At 33.6% G+C, this 14,091-nt stretch overlaps 1 protein-coding gene across 6 annotated transcripts in view; it reads left to right on the forward strand.

Moving 5' to 3' along the window:
* The window catches only part of TAFA5 (TAFA chemokine like family member 5), a 422,687-nt gene that overhangs the window by 228,582 nt on the left and 180,014 nt on the right, over nucleotides 1–14,091 (forward strand). For all 6 annotated transcript variants that reach the window (XR_011336729.1, XR_011336730.1, XR_011336734.1 and 3 more), the window contains one exon: nucleotides 8,059–8,208. Coding sequence is in view for 1 of the 6 variants with exons in the window: in XM_069849979.1 (XP_069706080.1) it covers nucleotides 8,059–8,208 (150 nt within the window). In the remaining 5 variants the exon portion in view is untranslated. The remainder of the gene's footprint in view (nucleotides 1–8,058; nucleotides 8,209–14,091) is intronic.

A 14,091-nucleotide genomic window follows, 5' to 3' on the forward strand; every position in this document is an offset into this window, starting at 1 on the left:
ACTGTTTTGTATAGAGTGCGTTCATGGACTCTAGAGGACTTCCTGTGTTATCTAGTGTTTGCAAGGTAAACCTACCATCTAGATTACCAAAAAAACCCACAACTGCATCACAGTGTCATCACTAGAAAGAAAATGGATTTTTGTTTCATAGGTTTTTACAAAAATGGAAGTGATACAGACAGTGGTCAAAATAAACGGGCTTATTTTAAATAAATTCTTTAGATCTGGTAAGAGTACAGAAGATGATTTAGTGTAATCACATTTGTCTTACAAAAATGACAACAAATTTCCATCATATGCATTTTTAATTCATTCATAGGTATAGTTAGCATATGGCTTGCTAACAAAGCTGAATATTGTTAGGTAGCAGTTGTTTTCATCTGCATACTTTGGCCTCCAGGTTTTCAAACCTGCCACAGGCATGAAGTAATGACACGCTTCTTGTTGTATATGTTATAACTTACTTCCTAGTGGATGGTAATTAGAAGTTTTAGTAATTATTTCTGCAATTTAAGAGCAAAGACATACTGACGGGATATAACAAAAGAGAATTTCAGCATATTGGTTCTCCTTTCCCATGTGACCCCTACTGGATCAAATTTTACCCCAAATCTGCTGTTGAAGGCCATGATCTTGCAGTGCAGATATTGATACTAGTAGGAAGAGCACTTGTATAATGGTTTTGTATGTCTGTGTTACATATGTAAATATTTTTCAAATCATTCCAGAGTAACAAATAGTTTGTTTTTAAGAAGTAAAACCCTAGAAGTTAAAACTACTGTTTACCTGTTCTGCTACATTTTATCTACTTCTGATATATGACTTTATCTGCATGTTCCTTCAAACTGATTTCATGCTCCCTGCAGTGACATATTTTGCTAACACAACAGACTTGTTCCTTCCCGACATACAGCTTCTGGCTCCAACAAATGTCAGTAGCTTTTTAGACAAACCTGTGCTTTTTATTCCTGTCTTTCTCAAGAGAAATATGAGCATTCCTCCAATAACATTTTTTCCCCCATGGCTATTCTGTTTGTTTTATAAACAGTCTAGTTTTATTTTATATGTAGAAGCTGGTAAGGACATGGAAGAATGTTTTACTTCTTTTTCTTTTTCAACAGTTTTAAATATTTTTAGGAAAGTAATAGAGTGACAGCGACTTCTCAATTTATGCAAATAAGCATAGCTTTGTTTAATCCAAAATGCATGCAGTTATTTCCTTTTCGTAACAAATAGAGGCTTCCAGAAGCAATTAAGTAAACCTGCAGCAGGAGGAGTGAACAGGAGGCCCTCAGAGCTGCAGGTCCTCCTTGGAGGAGCTTTGTGTAGCTGAGATTTGCAGTTCACACTGACTTAAACAGAGGCAGAACTTACTTAAAGAGAAAGGGCTCAAACACCTTGTCATTTCTGCTTATTTTTGGTAACATCCTTTATATGACTGCCTTATTTGTGAGGTCTGCTTTTAGGTTGCTATCCAAAAGGAGACATGGGCTGGGGAATATATGTCTATATATTTCTATATATTCCTATATATTTCTATATATTTCTATATATTCCTATATATTTCTATATATATAAATATATTTCTATATATTTCTATAGATATTGCACAGCAACCCTAGTCCCAGGCACCAGTAGCCTCCCTGGGGCCTGGCCAAGGCCAGACTGGGCTGGGCTGTAGGGGCCTGGAGATCACCCAGCTGCAGCATCACTGGGGTGGGGCTGAGGGCCCTAGGGGATGGAATAGGGTCCTGCGCTGTGGACAGGGTGTGCCAGGCAGGGACAGTGAGGCTTGTTTTAGACTTCATGGCCCGACATAAATTTCATGCTCGATACTGTGCTTCATCCATGGTTTTCTTTTTCTTTCTTATTTTATAAAATGCAACACATCAAATAAGTTTGTTTTGACTTGAGATTGTATAGGAATTTGAGAAATGACAATGCCATCTCAGAAAACCATGGCAAGAGTATGAATTACTTTTTAAAAGAGTGTACCAAGTAGGAAATTTTATATAGAAGGAGGTTCATATGCATAAATGTTTTGTGTCTGGATTTATTTATACAATCTTGTCTTGAGTTTTCAAGCCTTTTCTGGTCTGGAATTCCCTGTTGTACCAATTTTGTTTCATAATTACCTTCAGAAACTTAAATCTTTTAAGTTTGTTTTTACTGAACTTTGGTTTTAAATTTCTTTTTCTTTCTGTTATATATTTTAATAATAAGATATTGAGGTAATGATTCATAATTATACAACAAAATATTAAGCAATTATGTACAATAGCAGTGGCAGATGCAATAAGTTAGGGCATTAGTCTTATCTGGGAAAAAAAAGAAATCTCAAAATTGGTCCTGAATGTATCTTGAATCTCCACAGACTCTATTTTCTGTTCTGTGCAACTATTTAGAAGAGTAGGATCTATCTTAATTAAAATTTACTGCTTACTTCTGAATGGAAGGGCTGAAAGCTATTTTCCTATCCTCCTAATGTCTGTGCTGTTTATGTGCTTGAGATGGCTAAGTGGTAGTCTGAAAATTGCAATAAGATTAGTAATTACTAAGGGGACATAATGTACTGTTTTGTTGCAGTGGAACTCTGAAAATACTTGAACTGACTCTTAAAAGGAGGAGGCATTCATTGTGTTTTTCTCTTATTATGCATAAGTTTTACTTAACTGGGTTTCACAGTGAGTTTTCCTTCATAGAATGAACACTAAACCCACATATTTTGAGAAAAAATCTCTTATTTTATATGACAAAAATCCAGAATCACTCCTTTCAAGATTAGGAGGCTACAGAGGTCACTTGGTAGAATTGGTTCCTGCCAGATATTGCTCTGAACCTATCTATGGAGAGTTTCAAAATATTTGGTCTGCTGGACATCTGTGGGTTCCACAAGTGTATTAGGTTTATTCACATTAGTTATTTTTTGTTTAATTGGTCCTCTCTTGTATTGATAACATAATCATACATTCAAGAAAAGCTGATAGAGTATTTTAAACAGGTTATCTAAACGTACAAGCATGAAGAATTGTTTTGTAGCTTAAACAGGCTTATCTTCCGTTTCAGTAGAAAGACCCAAGATCCTAAATTATATACAAAACATCTTGGAAATAAATGCTTTTAATGCCAATGACTTTGGTGACAGAGAAGTGGAATAGTCTATTTCCAAGACTATATTCTATTGGAAAACTGAAATGGCCTTATATTGCAAAATTAAGATTGAAACAATGTTCTTATTTTCTAGTTCTTCTGAAACTGTGCTGATACATTTAAACAGTTTTTTCCAATACTTGGTTATAGCAGCTCACCCAACTTTGGTCTGTTTCTTTAAGTTTAATAAGTTTTTTAAATGCACTTTGCTGGAGTTCCTCTTTCTTATTTTATACGGATGTGTAAGAGATCTTGACATTTTCTTTGAGGAAAGGTATGTAACATAAAAAATTCAAATTACACTTTAATATCTGGGTGGGTTTTTTTAAAGAAAATGAAGCATGTTTAAATATTTGTTATTCAAGTTAACATCAAACTGCAAGTCATGAGCAACACTAAGTACTTAAGTTCCCCCTTATCTCAATAGGAATTGTTGATATTCAGCCCTGCTCAGGAGTTGGCATGGCTGTGTTGTCAGAAAGACTTCAATATTGTAAAAGAAAACTACTGAACGTATTCCTATGATCTGATTTTGAAACAACTCCTGCATTGTGTTCACTGACAAAAGAGTATCTGAATCTAGCCAAGATTTTTAATAACATCTAACTTGATGCATTTTGAAATAAAAGAGCTTGTGTTGCTAGGCATCAAATTGGTGATGCATGGAAAAATAGTTCACTGAAACTATAATATAAGCCTGCATGTATAATTCAGAAGTAGATTTTCTGGCTGAGCATGAAATCTAAAACCCTGGAAAGACCTGTATATTTAGATCAAGTTTTATTTTCATTGAATTCATAGGTAACATGAGTTCATCTTCTGATTTTATTTCTTTAAATGATTTGAAGGAGAGTCTTCAGCTTTTCAGCATACATAAATTAAAAATTTATGATATCTGTAACTTGCTTGCTGCAAACAATGTGGATTAGGCAGATTTATTTCCTATTAGGGGACAGAGGTATTTTTCTCCACAGAAAGTTTAGAACATAATCCCAGGTGTCCTACATGTAATATGAAAATATTTGCTATAATATTTGAGGGGGTATTGTATGACAGATCTTTCAAAAGCCTTGGTCTTTCAGCAATGGTTTGTAGTTGACAGAAGACTCTTAGTGATGCGCATTAAAAATGCCATTTACTTTTAAATTTTCAATAACAAATTATTTTCTTTCAAGAATGTAAGTACTAAAGAACTTTTAAAAATACAGTAGTTTTACCTTGAGATATTTCCTGTGCCATTTGCTAGATATATGTAGCTAAATTCACTGATTCCTACAGACTTCCATGAAAGTCTGTTTTTCTCTGCTCGGTAACCAGATGGTGGCAACACAGAATCCAATAACTTCCAGTGAGTTCTCAATTACTAAAATAAAATTATAAAATAACTGTTTATAAAATACAAAAAAAATATATATTTTTATATATGTAATAAATACTAAAAAAAAATAACAAGAGCAAAGAAATACCTACTCATTTACTTGGAAAACTGGATGATGCTAAGTCTGAAATAATCTTTATGCTTGGCCTATAAATTAATAAAAAATGTCATTTTTTTCTTGGAAGAAAGGCTTTCAGACAAGGCTTGAATGAATCAATGTTCTCTAATGATCCTTGCCTTTTTGTTTCTTCCCAAGATTATTCCACTTAGGTTGGAAGGTGGTATATTATTTTGTACAAGTACATAAATGCAATCTACTGAAAATGTGAAGTGTTTATGACTGTTTCACAGACTGTGGCTCTTAATATCTCAACTAGGAAAGCTCCAGTGAAACCTCAGTAATTGCTGCCTTGAGATTTCTTCTCTGTGCGTAGGAGGGGGGTGGAGAGGGCTTTGAAAGGGATCACTATGTCAGCTTCCCTGAAAGTGAAAGGTGTCCTAATACTTGAAACTCCATACTTACAAGAAGTACATTTCTTTTGTTCCATCATTTTGTCACTTACACTTCTAGATTAAATTGTTAAAAAGCAGAAGCAGCATATATGTCATATACATAAGGTACTCCTGTAGACTTACCCTTTACTTAATGAGAGACAGAGAGCACATGCTTTACAATGGGATGACTCTCTCTGGAGATGGGCCTCCATAACCTTAACTAATACTTTCCATGCTTTACAGTCATCTGAAGCCAAGTAACAGTGGGTGTACACTATGTGGCAATGCTCAATATACTTGCTGTCTTTGCACCCTGTGACACAATCATATATGTGGGATTACAATAATTTTTAATTTTCCTCTGCTATAGAAATAAGAATGGCAACAGAAATGTGATAGTAAAAAAAATCTATAAAATGTTTTTAAAATATTTCCAATTTTCCCTTATTTTTAATAGTTGCACAAAATTCCATGAAAGGCAGTGTGGCATTATCTTTGTATAGCAATTGCTATAATTTAAATATCCCAGTTTTTGAAGTTCATTAAAAAAATTAGGTCACTATGCCTGGAAGAAATTATCATCTCTAAGCGAAATAAACAGCTGAAAACAATCATAAAACACAAACAACCCAGCTGGCTCAAAATGAACCTATGGAGAACTAAAACTGTACAGATCCAAAACCAGAAGAGATATCTATAGGCATTCTGATAGTCAATGCTTGCATACCTATGAATGTTTTTCACTTTCTTGAATTATCTTGACATAAAGCTTCACTGTTCTTTTCCTTTAAGTATAGTTCTTACCTTCACTGTGCTGTAAAACTGGTTCCTTTCCTCTGAAATGGTGTTTTATATAATGATCCACCTAGATTGTGCACTGTATCATGTCTTTTTGTGAAAGTAGCAATAGTATAAAGACTTACAGAGAGTGGAGAATATGACAACACACACTCTCACACATACAATACTTACACTTCCACATTTTCTTTGTTTTCCATTAAATTTCTCTTCTCAGTGCAGGACCTTAATCATGATGTTCAAACGCCTAAGGGATCAAGATCTAAACACACCTCTGATTATGTCTTTTTTTATATGATCTACTAAGACAGCTGTGTTCCTTGGGAGCAATAAATCTCCTGCAACCCACAATGAAACATATTAGTGATGGGGAAATAGACTGATTTTTTTTTCTTTTGTTCAAGATGTTTCAAAGTAGATAGATTTTCCTTGTCCCTGTGAAACCTTTGCTTTCTAACCCAAAATTTCTGAGGAAACAAAGTAAAATACAGCATATAAGGGAAAAAATCCTCTCATCAGTATGTTTATCCTAAGACGTTTTTATTAATGGAGTAGGTATAAAGGGGTAGAAGCCCAGGATTGACCATAGCTCCTAAGTGTAGTCGCCAATAGCCATTAAGTGATGACGATAGTGTTCACTATCATGAATATCATATCTGCATTTATAAATGCCTAATGTATATTACTAACACATATGTCCTATATTTATATGAATTTGTAGAGTATCTTCTTCCATGTTTATCTTTGAGATCATCAGTTTTACCATGCTGTAATTGACTGCAGTGTAGGAGTCATAGCAAAATGTGATTTTAGTGACTTAACAGTGAACCAGGTACCATGCTGTTGACAGACTACAATATTTTGTTGTTCTAACAATTTCGAAACAGTATCCACACAATAGGAAGCATCAGCAGCAGCTTCTGAGAAGAATGTACTATGTAAATTTCTATTCTGAATGGAAAAAATGCAGTATACAGGAAATATAATTTCACTTTTAGACTTAAATGTCATTCATATCTGTTTCATGGGTTTTTGTATTTAAAAAAAAACATGTGATTTTTTTTTTATTTTTGTCTTATTCTTTTTCAATATTTCAACAGCATACTGTGAATATTATTTGATCTGCATACATTTTTAAAAATACAATAATGCATTTCTTCTGATCTTATTTGTTTATGAAAACAAAATGTAGTTATCTTGTGATTTGCAGATTTATTTTTGCATATATTCATTTGAATGATTGTAAGTATTCACCTACAAAGACAAAATCCAGCAGAAATTGCATTTACTATTGTATGATAAGATCCAGAAATTATATGTAATGTAAAGTGATAGTTCGGATTTTTTTCAGTCTTACTACACATTGAAATTCAGTAAACATCATTCTTGCTTGTAAAGGGCAATATTTTGGTATACTAGTAGCATAGTATTTGTTCTGCCAGAAATGCATCATTTGCAATCTATAATATTTTATTTCAGAATAATATTTTTCAGAAAAGATTTTTTTGCAGCTTTATGTTTTGCTTCTTATAGCATAGTCCAAATTCAGAATTAGGTAGTGTGGATTTCCTTAATGTTCAGGAAAAGTTATATATATTGAAGTCAATAAACAGCAAACAATGTTATTGAGCTAACAGGGCAGTGTTATTTCACTGTCATTTGCAGGATGGTTGCATAGTAAATTTAGTAAAAGGAAAACGACCAGCTACTTCAAATATGAGTCAGGTAGAGAATGAATTAACTTCCAGTTTAGATGAAGCAAGATCCAAAGGATGGACAGTCTGGTTGAACATGGCCTTACTTGAAAGACTTTTTCTTTCAAAAACAACACACAAAACAGTTAAGACTTCATTGCATTCAAGGACATGTGGGGGAGTTTTTATTTTTTCCATATACTTTATAATTTGTCTTCTGAAAGGATGTAAAGAGCATACCATTTCAATTTTGCTGCTGTAAAAGCAGATTGTTCCTTTACCTAGACACCGTAAGTAACAGTAACCTGTAACTCTAGCTTTTATGGAACAATAATCATTTCCTGACAGAACCAGTTTGCAAGGGTTTCATATGTCCACCACAAAGAAAAATTGTATGTCATCTCAGTTTTACTATATCCATCAGCTGGCTGCCCATTTGTTGTGGAGTGTCTGTGGTGACATAGGGCCGTGACTATTTGGCTGTAATAGATTGCCTGTAGTGCATTCAGTGACTCTGGTACCTGTTGCTGGTTCTTTTTCCAGGTCAACTGGCTGCAGGTACATGTGAGATTGTTACTTTGGACAGAGATAGCAGTCAGCCCCGAAGGACTATAGCCCGACAAACAGCTCGCTGTGCATGTAAAAAAGGACAGATTGCCGGTACAACAAGAGCAAGGCCAGCCTGTGTTGATGGTAAGAAGCAATCTCATAAATCAGTTTCTGCCAATACAAAAGTGGTGTAAACTGGTAGTGTTATAAAACAATAAAAGCTGTATTGAAGAAACCTTCATTTATGTCACCAACAATGGCAATACCATTGAAATTCATCAAAAGGGTATTGCTGAGTAATAGTACAGATATTTCAGTTACATTTTTTTTAATTGGAATTTTCACTTTTGTTTTAGCTTGATATACAGTTGAATGTTAAGGGCATGGTGCTGTTATATTTTGCGTGTAATACTAGGATCAGTACTGAAATGGCATTCTGTTCCTCCCTGCTGTTGGTTTTTTTTTTCCTTATAACATTAAAAAAAACACTGCAGAAAAGCCTCAAAGGTTTTATCTCACTGATACTGTAGTTGGAATATAGTATCTGAATATACCTCATATGTCGAGCATTCCTTTTCTCCTTAAAATGATGATTCCATATGTTTCACTGCAAATGCAGCTGGAAAAATGCTGACATACAGGGAGGTATGAAAATATTTCACTTTGAAATCATTTTTTGAGGCAAATGAAATTCTGTATTACAGATAAATAAGATGTTAACAATGGGACAATCTTCAGGTCTGCCAGTTCAAGGCTATTAGCAAGCATTCATGTTAAAAATAAAATCGGAGACCTATTGAAAGTAGTTGAAGTGAAACAGAATATTTTTATATAGGTGCTGTTAACAAGAGTAAGAAGTTTCTTACATTTAGAACTATAATAAATTCACAGATTGCCTTTGAATCCTGACTGGTTTGAGTCCTCAAATAAAAATATGGCTAAAAACACCCTGCTGTTGCCTCGGAATTTAGTCTTACCAGTCATTATCAAAGAAGACAGCTCAAAGATTTCAGAGCCTACCCACAAAGCTAAATATAGAACATCACGCACATCCTATTTTTGCATTTTCTTTCACTGTTTTTGGTACTCTGTAAAGCAGTTTCTTAGCTGTTTCTTTTGTAATGTGATATTACATCCAGTAATTCTCTTCTTTCCTATTTTGTTGTAAAATCATAAAACTTAATTGCTTAAGAAAAGAATGATTTTATTTTTTCACTTATAGTTGTAACTTTAGTAAAAAACTTGTTAGCAATTTAAAAAAATCATCTATTTCCCATTTTAAACCAGCAAATTTCTAAAGGATAATATGAGCTTCCTGTCATCTCATGAGAACTAGAACAATCTTTCCTCAGTTAGTTATGGCCTATAGTGAGATTTATTTGCTGTAACTTGGATATCCAAAGTTAGTTGTCTACCTAGTAACTCCAGTCCTTAGTTATACTCAAGAGAGAGCAAAGGGCGCCTTCTCAATTTATCTCATCCGAAGTGCCTACGATAAATCAGATATAACATTCTGTGGTACTTGGTTTCTCTGTCTTGCCTTAGGACACCTCTGGTGATGAGACTTTAGGTAACTAGAATGTACACATCTAAGAAGACGTGACTACCCCTTATCCTCCAATTGCTATATTAGCTTAGTTTTCAAGTATGGAAGGTTTGAGGTAATTTAATATAGAAAATATTTGTATTTATTTATTTGTTTTATTTAGAACTCACAGTGAAGGGCTATTTCAAATTCGATACTTCTATACTAATATTGAGATTCTATACTTGATCATCATTTTATGAAAACAGAACTGGATGACAGGATCTATGGTTAGTTATTGTGTAATCAGAGGGGATTCTTTATGTAATATTCTCATTTGGAAATCGAGTGGGAAATTCATCAGTTGAAAAATGGTACTTTACTTACCTGGACATTGTTCAGGATGTTTTGTAATCAAAACTCAAAAAGGTTAATGATACGTAGAACCACATACCATGTTTTCAAATTAAAAAACACACAGAGGCCAAATCTTTGTTCTGCAGATTTTATTCATGAATTAAATTATAAAATAATTTTACATCCGTAAACACAATTATATAAGAAAGAGTAAATGAACATTTTATCTTATCTCTAATCTTCTGCTTGCAAGTAAGCTGGCAGATAAATTGGCCATTAGATAACAAGTATCCATCTGTGAATTTACCAGATTTCTAGTTTAAGGAGTATGCAATGAGTTTTTCTGTACTCTTTAAATTCATTTCTAGAATAAAGTGTTTCAAACACATCTAGTAAATGCTTTCATCTGGACAGAACATGAACTCCACACAAAATTATGTCTGAGAAAGCTAGTTTTGTCTCTGATGTTAACTCCATCATCTTTTTCAATAAAGAAGGGTATTTTCACTTGCTGAATTACTCTGCCTAGCAGACATTCCATTCTCTTTTTTTGTTATAAAACTCATGTTCCAAAAAACCAAATAAATCCTTCTCTGAGCTTTTTAAATAGGAAACAGGGTGTGCTTTTGGAAATTTTCTTTATTTATATTTTAGATGAGGTTAAGAATGTAAATGCTACTTGAGATTTCATTTCTGTGTTCAAAAAGAAAAAAATCTCATGGGGCATAGGCGGTTTTTTGGTTTTTTTCTTCATTTTTTTTTAATGACAGCTTACTTTCCAAACATTTGGTTCTTTTAGTTTTATTCTCTTTGTAATCTTGATTTTAATAAGATTAGTTTTGAAATAAAGGTTGCAGAATTAGATTTTTAATTATTAATGAGAAGTAATTTGTGAAGAAAGCAGGCATAGTAAGCATGACCTGCTAGTCTACTACCAAGAAAACATTACCTGATATTTTTGTTACACCTTCTGGTAAGAGAGTGTTTTGAAGATTCAGTACCAAAGCTGGTAATTTTTCCAGTCTTAAAATGCATCATGTTGCACCTGGCTACCATTTGTTTATTGTGTAATGGAGAGAAGAGTCTCAGAATAAATTCAGTAATGGTCTATATTTCCTGGAGCTTTGAAATGCAAGTGCCAATTATTGCAGCAAAAAGAGTAAGTAATTTAAGGGCTCTTAAACCTCAAAAGCATTGTCTGAGATTGCACTTGTCAACGTAGTGCTCAGAGTAAGTCCTGAGTTGATTACCAAAATCCACTCTGATTTCCACTGCTACATCAGCTAAGGTCTTTTCCTAAGAAATGAAAGACAGTAAATGTCAGACAGATAAAACTGGAATTATTAAGAATGAAAATGCTGTGTTTAGGGCTTAGTCTGAGCAGAGAATGAAGAACAGAGATTTTCTTGAAATGTTTCCCTGTGACACAGAGTGCTGATTTACTCTTCTTTTTTTCTACCAGTCTTTAAGTATGGCAGATTGCTAATGATGTCTGGAAAAATGGCATCATTATTCACCCTGATTTCAAGCTTGATTTAGTGTTCATTACTTCATTCCTAGTCCCACAGACTCATAGTATATATTTGATATGCGTGGTTGTGATGTGATTTTTATTCATGAATGTAGGTTTTGTGACATTATGAAAGTAGTTTCCCTGCATGTTTACTTATAGTATTATTATTTACAACTAGCATTCCCTAGTCCCTTTTTTGAGATCAAATTCCATAGCAATGACCTCAGTTGCATTACTTTGATAAGATATTATGTTTTGACAGAGCATCTGGTTTATCACCAGGGTAATTTCCCTGTGTGTCAGTCAAGCTTCATCAGTTTTTTTAGCTGGAGCCTGTGAGAGCTTAGAAGGTAGCAATTATTCTCTATTTTTGCCCAGTAACTTTGATAATTTAAACTTATTTAAAAGCAAATGACAAAAAGTCTTTGATAACAGTGTATGTACATGTGCATCCATGGTTTGCATTCTTTAATAAGAAATCTAGCTATCTGAAAATAAAATTTGTTATGCTGAAACATTTCATAATATACACAAAAGTACAGTAGCCTGAGAAGAGTAGGTTGAATGTTTAAACTTTGAACAGATTCCAGTAATAAAATGTCCAAAATATATTTGTAGGTCAAAAATAAACTGCAGTTTTCTCTAGAAATTAGTAACAGTTGATTAGAAGAAAAGTGGTGTGAGATAAGTGTTTTAATACTTAAGAAAATTTGCTTACCTGAATTCTATGATTAAAAGATTCTTATGCTGTGGATTTGATTTCTGGCTACTTTTATATCCACAAAGTGCTATGGAAAATCTCAGGACACTGACCCTGATATCCAAAATTCCTAAATATGGAATAGCTGTAGTAACTGAATTCAGATTTATGTTGTGAATCAAAGTTGTCATGCTTTGTTATCAATGTTTTTGAGTTTTAATACATTTTCATTATTTTGTGAGTACTATAACACTGTTTTTTTCTATAGCATCTTAGTTACTACAATTTGTTCATACATTATGATTAACATGCTTTTCAGCTGACATTGATTGATTTTAATGCAGAAACTTGGGACTCAAAATGAAGCAATGTTAGTTTCGATCAATAATTCCTTGCTTTTCTCATTATCTCTAAGAGTCTGTGGGGAGGTGTAGGGTTCAGAAGTGATCATTAATAGAATCCTAGGTCAAGCACTTGAAACAAAACTGCCTAATCCCTGAAGAGCTTTGTCATTCCTAAGTACCATATACGTACTTGGCGGGGAAAAAAAATAAAAGAGAAAAAAAAAAGAAAAGAAAAAAAGAGGACCGTAAAGATCTTCAGATTAAGAGTTTTAGTATTTACATTTAGAATATTTAATATATTTGTTAAAATGTGATTTATATTATTTGATCTTGGTTTTATTGCAGATATTTGCAAATATTTCCTTAATGTAAATATTATACATGTCACTTTGTTACATTTAAATTTTGTCAATTTAAAACAAGTGAAACCAAAAGGCAAAGTAGGATGGATATGAAATTGAAGGGAGACTGAAAAATAATATAGGCATTTTGCTGGACCAGAAATGGTGAACTGTATAGTGTGGAAGATTTAAGGCTAGAAGGAGAGTAGGACTTGAAAATGGTCAGAAGGATGGAACACATCTCCTGTGAAGAAACGCTAAGAGAGTTGAGGTTGTTCATCCTGGAGAAGAAAAGGTTCCCGCGAGACCTTATTGCAGCCTTCCAGTACTTGAAGGGGACTTAGAAGAAAGACAGAGATATTTTTTTTTTTACCAAAGCCTGTAGCGACAGGACAAAGTGTAATAGTTTTAAACAAGGAGCAGGTAGATTTAGATTGGACATAAGGAATAATTTTTTAATGATAAAGGTGATGAGACAGGTGTGGTGGAACAGGTTGTTCCATGAACAGCGGAGAAGTTGTGAAAGCCCCATCCCTGGAAGCCTTCAAGGTAGGCTTGAATGGGTTATTGAGCACACTGATCTGTGAAAAATGTCACTGTCCATTGCAGGGGAGTTGGGCTAGATAATCTCTAAAGGTCCCTTCTGACCCAAACTTTTTATGATTCCATTTGACGCTGGACAAATGTTATTAATTACATTATGGCAGTAGCAAATATTTTGCCTGTAATGAACATTTTTGAAAAATTGTCCTAACCCAATTCTGCTCTTTTCCCTTGAATCTGAAAGATAATATAATCCAGTTTCTTTTTTTCCCCTCTCTGTTTACATAGAGAACCTGGGTGTCAAAACCCACTGTCAATACTAAGATTTCAGTTGCAGAATCACAGAAAAGGCTAGAACTTTCTTACATTTTTGAAGATTCTGGTAAACTTAACAGTTAAACTAATTGAGCAGCCAGTGTGTATAGAAGACCTTCTGTCTAGGAGATGTCTAGCAACCTGCACAATTAAATCCCTAATTTTATGTGCTTAATGTTATATGAGTGAGAAGCCACATGGAATAGTAAATAAATATGTATATGATGTTTAATATTTGCCTGGGAATATTATGATGGTGATCATGAATTTAATTTCCAAAGAATAAGGCAGGTTTTTTTATTGTTGGGGCTTTTAAGCAATCCTAGAACTTGTTAACCAGTGGTCATATTTAATACTGCATATATTACTGTTAGGATGTAATAATGCAC

This window comes from Phaenicophaeus curvirostris, chromosome 1, assembly GCF_032191515.1.
Source record: "Phaenicophaeus curvirostris isolate KB17595 chromosome 1, BPBGC_Pcur_1.0, whole genome shotgun sequence".
Classification (NCBI taxonomy): Eukaryota; Metazoa; Chordata; class Aves; order Cuculiformes; family Cuculidae; genus Phaenicophaeus; species Phaenicophaeus curvirostris.